The 12,199-nt window shown below is 34.6% G+C and overlaps 1 protein-coding gene across 3 annotated transcripts; it reads left to right on the top strand.

Moving 5' to 3' along the window:
* Positions 1 to 911: 911 nt before the first annotated feature.
* On the top strand, positions 912 to 11,953 carry LOC114166352 (PKS-NRPS hybrid synthetase CHGG_01239-like). 3 transcript variants are annotated; one of them, XM_028051068.1, is made up of 6 exons: positions 912 to 1,217; positions 6,674 to 6,777; positions 6,840 to 8,035; positions 8,143 to 9,301; positions 9,387 to 9,586; positions 11,935 to 11,953. In XM_028051068.1, the coding sequence occupies exons 2-5, from the start codon at positions 6,697 to 6,699 to the stop codon at positions 9,552 to 9,554; spliced, it is 2,604 nt and encodes an 867-aa protein (XP_027906869.1). In that variant the 5' UTR covers positions 912 to 1,217; positions 6,674 to 6,696; the 3' UTR covers positions 9,555 to 9,586; positions 11,935 to 11,953. The 3 variants fall into 3 exon arrangements, with proteins under 3 accessions (XP_027906869.1, XP_027906871.1, XP_027906868.1); XM_028051070.1 differs by lacking the exon at positions 11,935 to 11,953 and adding an exon at positions 9,800 to 10,238 and having other exon boundaries at positions 6,674 to 6,708; XM_028051067.1 differs by lacking the exon at positions 11,935 to 11,953 and adding an exon at positions 9,800 to 10,238.
* The last annotated feature ends 246 nt before the right edge of the window (positions 11,954 to 12,199 follow it).

Genomic DNA, 12,199 nt, shown 5'->3' with positions numbered 1-12,199 from the left:
TGTTAATTTCTAAACTAACTTCTAAATACTAATTACAAAAAACAAGATTTTAAACAATAACAAAATAATTTTTCAATATTTGCTTAAAGTTGCAGTAGTTGTCATCAAAATTTTACGACACGAATCTTCTCATTTTGTCAACAATAATAATTATATTAATAATAAAATATAAATAAATTTATATCTTATCAATAAAAAAATTAATAATATTAATATCTATATTATATAGAGTATTATATTATTTTTTATATAGAGAGGATTTTGTTTTTCTTAACAATTTGTTTCCAATTTTATAAGTAATTTTTTAAATCAAAATATTATTTTATCATTTCTTTCTTTAAGTGGCTAATTTTTTATAATTGAATTATCATTTCGATTTAACTATTTTTCTTTAAAATTCAACTATTCTTTTAAACTAAAATAACAATTTATAATAAAAAAAATCATATACATAAAACAAAGTTTTAAATAAAATTATTTAATTTATTTTGTTATTATAATAATAAATTTATTGTTATCATTAAAAAATAACACACATGCACAATAATATAAATAAATTTGTTGATTAATCATAAAAATTTAGTTATATCAATATTGGAAATCTATATTATTATTTTCACCATTTGTTTTTTATATTTATTCTTTAATAAATAATAATTTCTTTAAATTAAAATAATTATTTGATTTTTTTTAATTTAAGCATATCTTTTATTTTAACATTTTTCAAAATAAATATTTTTTTAAACTAAAATAACTTTTTATGTTAAAAAATTAAATAAACATAAAATATTTATAGTAAAATTATTTAATCTGTTTATTTTTATTTTATTATTATAATTTTAATATATGTTGTTATCATAAAATATTAACAAAATTCAAGCAATATGTTATCCTCGAATCCACCCTTACTCATACAAAACGAAACCCTAAAATCAATTTTGCCATAAACACACTTTCCCACTTTCTCATACTGAAGCCTTAAAATTTGTTCCCCTCTTTCTCCGTCTTTCTTTCCCATTTCTCGAGTAAATCGAGTGGAATTTGTGATTACTGTCTCAAACCTTAGGAAAACTCCCAAATCCGAGTTGCGGAATGTGAAGGACGAATCTTCAACTAGAAATTTGAGAAGCTTAAACCCGCTGGTGAGGAGGTCGAGCAGTGGTGGCGCTAATGCTTCTCCTGTGAAGGTCAAAGACAGTGTTGTGATTGTCCTAAAGGTGAGATTTTAAAAATCGTACATTATAAAATTGTAAGAAATTTGTTTATTTTCGTGCACTTTTGTTTTTGGAATTGGTATTGGTTTGGGTTCTGAGATTTACAGTAATATGATTTGGTATTGTAATTGCACCTTTATTGTGCGTTTATTGGTTTAGGTTCTTCCTATATATATGTGAATATGTGAGTTTTTAGGGTATAAAAAGAGGGTATATATATGCATGTCAATGACATAATTTGGTGTTGGGATAGGACACTTGTGGCCTTGTTTTGGGGCTTTGTTTATGAATTTTTGTTGCGAGGTTAGAGGTGATGCGTTGGTTGTAAGTACCGGAGAGAGAAACAAAAGGGAAAGAGTGAATGATCCAAAACATGTTTAATTGAACTTAACATTAAAATAATGATGGAAGCAAACTAACCCTAAAATGGGGTTCTGCTGAAACAGAGAATGAAAAGAGAGGGATTTCATAATTAAGATGCCACACAACCTGGGGTTGGTATCACAATGGAATATATGAAGCTACAATCTAACTAGCTGGAACAAAAAATTATATTACCTGTAGGAGTATAGAGGGTGAAATGTTGGGGAGGGAAAGCTGAATCACTTAAGGTGACATAACAAAAGCAGGGCAACAACTCCAGGTGGGTTGTTCACTAACAATGGCTTTTCTGTTTTGTCCTTTAAGAGGTCCTTTCGGAACCAAAGACTACTCCCCCTCTCTTTCATTTTTATGAAGACAGCCCCTAAATAAGATCTCAATATTTTCTAGCTGTCCCTCTGATCCAGTATATGTAATTAATATCACTAGCTTTAGTTAATTACTGTTAACTGGTGATGATATCTGGCCAGTAGTACATGGCACCGCTATCAATACATGTTGTTTCGGCCTTAGCCTGCCATAACCATTTTTTGCCACTTAATTGAAAAACAGATTGAGTAAAAAATTAAGTATACACTGTAAAGTCATACAAGTACGAATTAACAGAATAGACCACACGTTGACCTGGACATCTTAATCTCTTTTTTTCTCGATAACTATTGAAAAGAAAGAAAAGGAAGAGGAAGGGAGCGAGAAAGAACTTATTTCAACTCAATCTAGTATGCCTGATGTCTTTTGCTATATTTAAGTCTTACAGGAAGGAAATATAGTTGTAAAAAACACTCTTAATTTCACATATATACGATCTCTAATAGAAATTAGTTGTGAACTTGTGATCAATCATTTACCGATGTTTCCTTGTTGTAGCTTTGTTAGCAAGGTTATCAAACTCGGAAGTCTACGTAGACTCGTGAGAGCTTCGTAGACTCGACTCGTAGACTCGTAAGAGTCTACTCAACCCCTACTTCATATGAAAATTTGTATATAGTACCATACCAATTCAGAATTTAATCACCACAATTAATGCAAATAGTAAACAATAGTTCAATAATTGTAAAATAACTTAGTTCAACATACATGATTGTTATATAAGTTCAAATTACAGCAAACACATAAGTTAATATGAATCAAAAAACATAAATAACTTCAACTTTTTGACCCCAATCCTCTACTTATATCATCTCCAACATCATCATCTTCTTCATTAGGATCACAAGAATTTGAAGTAGTGCTAGTCCCACTTCCAAACATTATAAACCATTCTCAATCAATTAAAAATCAAATAATTTAATTTTAGAAAACCATAAATAAAATAAAAAAACAAATATATATATATATATATATATATATATATATATATATATATATATATATATATATATATATATATATATATATATAACAGAGCAACAACAAAAGTCAGAGAAAAAAAATGAAATAAAAAAACAAAGAAAGATATATAATATATTATATATGTAATTAAAAAACCCAAATGGAAATACGTATGTCATTACTTAGAAATGACAAAATGGGCCGGATCCGATGGACCGACCCGCTAGCCCGATAAAAAAAGCACGGGTTGGGACAAGAAATTCAACCCGCCAACCCGAGACAGTTCGGCCCGTCAAGCCCGCTGGCCCGTCACGGGCCAGCCCGCGGCCCGTATTACTTACTAAAACAAAGAAGACGTGCACAATTTTTTTAATATCCCTCCCTCCACACACTGCACCCAGACCCCAGACACCTCATTGCGACTCTTCTTCTCGACTCTCTTCTCTGTGCCATACACATACTCGCTTCTCCTCCACCCATGTCGCCGCTGGCCACCAAGAAACACGCTGGCCACCACGTCGCCGCTGGCCATACCCGCTTCTCCTCCACCGTGACATCCACCATCGAACTTTGATTGGCGGACGATTCCGACCGCCACGACCACCGCGAAGACAGGTTTGTTCGTAATTTGCGTTCTGGTTCCCTTTCTCCTGATTTGTAACCTAAATTCCTGATTTTCGTAACCCTAAATTTCTGATTTTGTGATTTCCGACCACCACGACCCATTTTGTGATTCCCATCAGACTGAAATGCTGGGGTTTAAATTTAGTGTCTAAGAATGTCATTTTGTCTAGCTAACGGTTCCAACATTTACCTTCGAAATAACATTCTCTTCAGCTTCAGCTACTTCAGAACAAGTAAAGAACTAAATAGAAAGAATGTGAGGCATTGGCGAGCTTTACACAACTGATGTTGTTTCAGTTTGTTCATTGGGTATTTTCTTTTCTATGGAGAATTTATCCTAGTGCAGCAGTAAAGTTGCACCTTGATGACCAATTGATCATGATTCAAATATGAAAAAACCCTCTATGCATATATAAGAATAAGAGTATGTATGGTGACCCTCCTTAATATCATTACTTAGTGAGTAGACTGCATGTTAGTTAATTTTCTGTGGAGGATATGCTATCCTCGGCCACTGCACTTTTTTCTCTCCCTCTTATCCGAGAATATTTTTTCTATTGTATTAATACTGAGTAATGTAAATGAAATTTTTGGTTGTTCCATTGCTAGACATTCAGGGGTTTAAAGCAACAATCATATTGATGATGTCCGTTGAACTTGGAAGGAGGACATTTAGAAAGATAGGGAACCTAATCTAATAGACGGGAAAGCTTTTATTCTTGTAGAATGTAATGTATAGATTTTGCATATAGTCCATGTACATAGCTTTTTATAACCCATTATGTGTGCTCTCCGTATAAAATAAAACTCTGCTGCTAGTCTTCTGCAGCACATGTTGCCAAACACATGGACCATAATTAATGCTTCTATTGTTGTTGTATTCTTCATTGAAGGAGAATTTCTTTTGGTAATATAACATTGGGACAATATTCAGTCAACTAAATTTGAAATGAAAAAAATTAAAATCTGATTTTGGGCCACAAATTAAACATATGAAAAAAAGCTGGTGGGCCAGCCTGCCAGCTCGCGGGCTGGGCCCAGAAATGCAACCGGTTTCACCATGTCGGGCCAGTCCGGCCCGGCCCATACAAAGCGGGCCAAAAACGGGCTGGGCCAAAACGGGCTGGGCTGATCCGTTTTGACACCCCTATCATTACTTCAAAAAAGGGAAACGAGAAGAAGGGAACAACATCATTGAACCAGCGACCTGACGGAGCTGCCACGCGAGGCGATCAGAGCTGTCATGCGAGACGATCGGAGCTGCGACGTGAATGACTGGGGTTGAGATGTCGAAATAGGTCAACGTTTTCAAGTTCGAACTTCTCTTCTTCTTCGATTAGGGTTTTTGAGTTGGGCTTCTATCTCTGTTTTCGCTTGGATTTTTGATTTGGGGCATTGGGGTTTTGGTTTTGGCTTAAAATCTGAAAGCCAACAACATGTTTTTGTGTCATTTCGTCCCGTTCTTCGAACTCGGTGACTCGCTCTCGAACTCGTGAGTCTTGTACGAGTCAACGAGTTTACTCCGAGTTTGAAAAAAAACGAGTTTATATGCGATGACTCGCAAACTCGTACGGGTGTACGAGTCAACCCGCGAGTTTGATAACCTTGTTTGTTAGTATGATTATTGTTTTCTGATCATAGGTTGTACTATATAAAGCGGAATAGTTATGTCTGTTACTAAAGGCAGACTTGGATAAATAACTTAATTAAGCACTTATTAAATATGAGCTAGTCATAATAAGCACTTGGATTTTAGTTTTTTACTTTTTTGTATAATCGAAGAAATCAGTTTGAAATATTTTCACGTAAGATAGAAGCTGTTTTTCTTAATTATCCCAGAAAGCTTATTTAATAAGTTTAGAACAACTTATGGACATATCATAAGCTATTTTCTTAAGTTTTTCCCTATACTTACAGAATTGAAGATTAGCTCAAATAGGCTTTAAATAAGCTCTTCCTAACTGATTAATTTTGATCATGGCTTAGGAATGTGAGTTCATGGTTCTGGCTAGAATATATTTAAATGCTGAGAAATGTGATTATTTTAGTTGGGATTAGGTACCAAACACAATATTTCCTGTCTATAGATTCTATAGTAATGATGGCGGAAACCTTTTTGGAGCAAATCAAAATTGCTTCTTAAATAGATTGCCTAACATAGTTTCTGTATTGGAGGTGGACTCCACAGACTATGAATTGCTTAAGTTTAAAGGTTTCTCTGCATGATGTGTGTTGAAGTGTCACTGTTGAATTCCTTTATGTTGACTTATTTAGTTTTTCTATGTGTAAGATTGGGGATAGGGAAACCGAGTTGTTATATTTTGTGAATGTATAGTTGTTGTCTTATTATATTTATGTTTAAATGTGTAAACTGTCATCGTCTCACATTAAGTAGCGGTAAATTTTGACATTCTGGTTTGACTTCCTTTTTGACAGCACAATTTGTTAGTAAATATAATGCTGTGGATGTAATTGTCTTATTGATATTTACATAAACTAAGCTTTCTTTCTTAAATGTTATCTGTCTCTGATATGTTGTGATGTTCCTTTGTCCCCTCTTTTCAATTGTCTTGTCATTCTCTCTCAACCAGTTGTGTTTCTTCCTCTGTTGGTTGGTACATTTCTTAACTGATATTTCCAATCTTGTTAAATTTGGCATGCAGGCAGATTCCATATATTTTACAATTGCATTATTAATCATAGGAATCTTGTTACGACTTTTGTGCTTCCTAGTTCAATTCCACATTTTAAAACTTCTTTATAGATACAAATATATCAGTTTTACATAGAGGACATTGCTTTCTCAAGACAATTTCTATCTCAATCAAGTTCTATTTTAGGACAAATTAATTTGTTTGGTTTAAGTGTCATCTGCTTATTCTTTTTAGTATAGGTGGAATCAAATTCTTTCTCTCTTCCCCTTTTCATGGTTTTGTATGCATGCTAAATTGGCCTTTTTTTTATAATGAGCTGCATGGGCTGGGCTAGTTTCTAAATAGACCATAAATCTTCTTGTTCTTTTTATGTTAATACTTTCTAATATAAATTTTTTGACAACTTTGCTGTAACTTTTTAAGATGTTTCAGCTTTATCATTTTAATTTTATTTTTATTTGTGGCCAGAGGAAGAAGACCGTGTTGCTAAGATGTCTAACGAGGTGAATAAGCAAATTGTTGAGGCAACAAATAAGTCTGTTGATTGTAGTGATGCATTTAACACTACAGAGGTAACTGATCAATAAATTATTTTTGTTAAGTTATTGCCTTGTTAAATTATTTCTATCTGCAGGTTTTTCCTTCTCGAGATGCAATGTTAAATTGGGCTCGAGATGTTGCAAAAGAGAATGGATTTGTCCTTATTATTTTGAGATCAGAGACATCTACAAAATCTACAAGAAATACAAGACGTAATCAAAGGAAGACATTTGTAATTTTGGGTTGCGATAGAAGTGGAAAGTATAGAGGACTATACAAGAATGCATTATCCCAAAAGGTAAATAATACTAGAAAATGTGAGTGTCCCTTCAGGCTAAGGGGAAAAGCTTTGAAAAAGGCTGAAGGATGGACTATTAAGGTAATGTGTGGTTGTCACAATCATGAATTGGAGGAAACATTGGTGGGTCATCCATATGCAGGCCGGTTGAGTGCTGAAGAGAAGTCTTTGGTTGATGATATGACAAAGAACATGATGAAGCCAAAAGATATACTGTTGACATTGAAAGATTATAATATGGATAATGTAACTACCATCAAGCAGATTTACAATGCTCGACATGCTTATCGATCCTCTCAAAAAGGTTTAGAAATGCAATACCTACTGAAATTATTGGAACGTGAGCGGTATGTGTACTGGTATAGAAAGGTGGATGATTCCAATGTTATCAGAGATATATTCTGGACACATCCAGATGCCATTAAACTTCTGGGTGCTTTCAACACTGTCTTGATAATTGATAGTATTTATACAACCACTAGGTATCCATTGCCACTGCTTGAGATTGTTGGTGTTACTTCAACTGAGTTAACGTTCTCTGTGGCTTTTGCTTTTGTGGAGTCTGAGCTAGCTGACAACTTCACTTGGGCACTACAGAAGTTAAGAGGATTGATTGTTAAAGATGAAGACATACCTCAGGTGATTGTGACTAACAGAGACATTTCTTTGATGAATGCAGTGCAAGTTGTCTTTCCGAGCTCTTCTAATTTGTTATGTCGGTTTCATATCAACAAGAACGTGAAGTCCAAATGCATCTCGATAATCCATCCAAAGGAGAAACAGGACTTGGTGATGAATGCATGGGATTTTGTTGTGAATTCTTCTAATGAAAGGGAGTATATGCAGCGTCTGGCATTATTTGAAAAAGTTTGCTCAGGTTTTTCTAATTTTAGTGAATATGTGAAAAATATGTGGCTGATTCCATACAAGGAAAAGTTTGTCACTTCCTGGACAAATCAGGTGATGCATTTGGGTAACACAACGACGAATAGGTATGTGCCTAAAATTATATTTTAGTAATTCATCATGAAAAATACATTAAAAGTATACTAATTATTGATTTATAACTATGTTAATATTATTATGTTTTAATTGTCAGGGTTGAGGAAACAAATTGTAAGTTAAAGAATTTGCTTCAAGATAGCAAGGAAGATATGTGTAGTTATTGGGATGCTATGAATGACATGATTACTTTGCAACACACAGAGATTAAGTCGTCATTTGAGAAAAGCATAAATGTAGTGGATCATATGCATAATACTCCATTATACATCAAACTGCAAGGACTTGTATCAAGGAGTGCATTGAGTCATATAGCTGACGAGTATGACCGAGTTAGGGATGTTGGTACTGATAGTTCTAAATGTTGTTGCATAGTTAGAACTACACATTGTCTTCCTTGTGCATGTGAACTTGCTAAGTACAATACAACGGGTCATCCTATTCCCTTGGAGGCAATTCACGTTCACTGGAAGAAGTTAAACTTTATTGACCGAGGAATAAATGATGAGGAGTTTGAGTTATCGTTGCAACCTGAATTGGATGCTTTGCTCAAGAGATTTCAGGAACTTGATTGTGCTGGGAAATTAATTCTAAAGGCTAAATTGCATGAACTAGCATTTCCTGATACAACTTCAAAGTGTCCAACTCCCACAGTGGTAAGAATAAAGGGTGCGACAGGGTCAAAAAGAGACAGATCAATTCATTCTGATATTTCACAACGGGAGCATGTTGACGCAATGCGTCCTACCCATAGTGGCACTTCATCTTGCCCTTCATCTCATCAACTAGTCCATGATTCTAAACGAAGAAGAGTTCTGTCAATGATGGACCAATTTCCGATTCAGATCCATCCATTTATTGAAGAAATTATCGATGTGAAAGCAGATTCAAATTGTGGTTATCGTGCTGTTGCAGCTCAACTTGGTATGGGTGAGGAATCATGGGCTTTAGTTCGTCAGGATTTGATTAGAGAGCTTCAACAGTGGCAAGATATTTACACCAAACTCTTTGGTAGCAATGATCGAGTGGCTGAACTGAGGCAATCTTTGTATGTTGACAAGGAGACATCTACTAAAAAGTGGATGACCATACCAGATATGGGTTATGTAATTGCCTCAAGATACAATGTGGTTCTAGTTGCTTTATCCTTGAGGGAGTCCATGACATTTTTCCCTCTTAGAGGACGACCACCACTATCTGAGTCAAGGCACCGACTTATTGCTATTGGGTTGGTGCATGATTGTCACTTTGTACAGGTATGATTTGATTAATTTGGTTTGAAATTAAATCTTTAATTTAATTTAAGTTGCTGACTTTGTTTTATTTGACTAACACATACAGGTTGCTTTGAAGGCCGAGTCTGCATTACCTCCCACTGCCTTGCAGTGGTCGAGATACTGCAGTGCTGAATCTCGTTCTTGGGAAACTTCATATGTTAATCGTATGGAACATTTTAGGTCATTGTTTCCTCAAAAAAGAAATGATTGTGTAAACGTTATTGGGGACTAATTAGCGTCAAATTCGCCACTAGTAACCTCCAGGTTAGGTTTCGTTTCCTTCTTCTCGTGTTATGAAATTTGGTTCATGCTGTGTAACTTTCATTATTTACTTAATGTAATCCCTGCGACAAGAAATGTCTTATAATTTATTTTTCCCCGACCAGAACTCATTGATTAATATCTCTACTGTCTATACAACTTGTTTCATGCGTAAGAGTGACATCACATGGAAACATTTTTGTTCCTGGTGTGCAGATCACAGACTACTCGTTATTACAAGAGGGGGTTGGTAGGATATCTTTAGAAATATAAGGGTTTGGTACATGTGTTTTTTGGACCAATGTTAAATGAGTTTGGGCAAATTAAGGAAGAGTTTTTCAGTATAGAAGAAAGCCCTTAAATTTCTGAGGATATCCTAGAATTTCTCGTAATACAAAGCATGCATTGAATGCCACAGCATCAAGTGCTGTCCAATCTGCACAAGTAAAAACTCCTGCAGAAGTACAGTGTAGAAGAAAAGTAGGCCATTTTTATAACTTGGGAACAACTTTTTAAAGCCTTTTATTTTGTTTGTACAAAGGGAAATGGAATACACTATTTAAAGTTAGCACTTTTTCTATGATGATTCTACAATGATACTGTGCTTGTATCTAGCACTGTATTTTAGCCAATTGCATCGTACTTCAGCTGGCAACTACTTGCACCAAACATTATTCCTTACTGCTCGTAGAGTTAGAGAAATGATTTGCAGACAGAAATACCCTTGTTGAGATGACCGACTAGTTTTATCAGCTAGACATTGATTGGATCACTTTTAAGTATTAATTCATATTAAGGTATGGTGGTGTTATAACCTAGAGAGACACCAAGTGGTGGTTCGAATTGTTAGCATTCAGTATAAAACACATTGATGCAAGGTCTTCTCTTTGAGCTATATTAAGTTGAACAGGAGGGAGGGAGAAATGGCAAAAGAAAAAGGCCCAAAATGCGTTCTAAAATGGAATTATAAAATCCTAGTAAATATTGGACGTTTACTTCCTGTACCCTTATCATTTTTAGTTGCACCTTTTTTTTTTCAAAATGACCATTTTATATTTTTGCAAAAGTGATTTAGGATAATCAATTCAGGAAATATTTTGAAACAAGTTAACAAGTTTTCCGACATTTAGAAAGGGATTCTCTGAACAGAAATTTTGAAATAAAAAATTCCAGAGCAAGCTATTTTTTTTAACTTGAAATATATTTTAGAATAATTTTTTTCAGAACAAAATTTCTTAAATGAGTTTACTGGAATATATGTAATATTATTTTAGAATAAACTTTTTCAAACAATTTTTCTGAAACAAACTTTCTGAAATATACTAGTTTTATTTTATTTTATTTTCTGGGAAGGGTGTGTTAGTATTTTTATGTCTTAATATGAGAATGTAATTCGTAAAAATAGTGGTGCAGGAAGAAAACACCTTAAACATGTTTAGAAAAAGTAAACTCAAGATCTAATAGTTTTTGGGAAGGAAAGCAATCGGTCTCGTAAACAAATTTTTATCTTCTATAACTATTATAAAGGGATTTCATTTTTAAATTTCATCCTACACCTTATCAAACATTGAAATGTCAAAGGTAACCTTATAGTGTTTTTAAATCTAAATCTAGTCCTCTTCTTCAGCTGGACATTGAAGCTGCAACAATTCTCCCGTTCTATATATTTTTAGAACACTTTGGTGTTGATTTAGACGGTGAACTACTTGAAACAACTGGAACAACAAACTATATTTTGTGCTTAACCTTGCACAAAATGCGATTCACCTAGGAAAACAACAGTTGGACAGGTGAAGGTGCATTAGCAGGAGAAATGATGATGAAGTTGGTCTAAGCAACTCTGTTGAACAAGATAATGTTGCCCCAATGATCACTAACCTGATCCCCTACAGTCCACCAGAATATAGGGGTCTTACTCTTCCTTTGAACGTACTATGCTATAACAACTCCATGCATTGAACTTGGTTTAAGAAGAACTATCATTACAACGACCCTAAATACCCTGCCTCACCAAATGTAATAAAACTTATAGGAAGGTGTCTTGCAAAATACCTATATATTTGGGAAATCCTCTTCACTCAAGGTCGCACTAGATCTCATATGTCCAAGAATAAAGGCCTTGAATTTGAGGAAGAATAAGGCACAAAGGCCACTACTCTCTTTCACTCACAAAGCTGAATCATCTAAACTTTCTGAGAAAAACTGGTCTTATTACAAAAAATCATGTAAATTGTGGTGGTTTTAATACGACAATTATTTAAAATTGCCAATTTTTTCAACATAATATGATAGTTGGAGAGCTGCCACCTAGGAAACTCTGACACGCCATAAAAATGGTGCTTCCGTTTCAGACTCTCGTACCGGATACGAACACGTGTATGATGCGCATGTGACACCGCGTCAGACGTGTTTTATTGGGCTAGACACGACCCTACTAGGGGACACGCCAGAGAAGACACGACCTGACCCATGAAGATGTTGAAGCTAACACCATGTATGGAGTCGCAGTGGTTTTGATCTGAGTATTGAAAGAAAAAAAAACTGTGAAGGCACCGGTGAAGCCTCCGGTAACGATCGTTGTTGCCGACGATGACCTAACTGGACAGAGATGGTGAA

Source organism: Vigna unguiculata, chromosome 10 (assembly GCF_004118075.2).
Source record: "Vigna unguiculata cultivar IT97K-499-35 chromosome 10, ASM411807v1, whole genome shotgun sequence".
Taxonomy (NCBI): domain Eukaryota; kingdom Viridiplantae; phylum Streptophyta; class Magnoliopsida; order Fabales; family Fabaceae; genus Vigna; species Vigna unguiculata.
Note: the sequence above shows the minus strand (reverse complement) of the source record. Positions and strands in the feature narration are given on the sequence as shown.

Excerpts from the sequence above, each read along its gene's own strand:
- LOC114166352 (XM_028051068.1), top strand. The coding sequence starts at position 6,697 with ATGTCTAACGAGGTGAATAAGCAAATTGTTGAGGCAACAAATAAGTCT. Across the intron at positions 6,778-6,839 it reads ATGCATTTAACACTACAGAG|GTTTTTCCTTCTCGAGATGC; the intron begins GTAACTGATCAA and ends TTCTATCTGCAG. Across the intron at positions 9,302-9,386 it reads ATGATTGTCACTTTGTACAG|GTTGCTTTGAAGGCCGAGTC; the intron begins GTATGATTTGAT and ends TAACACATACAG.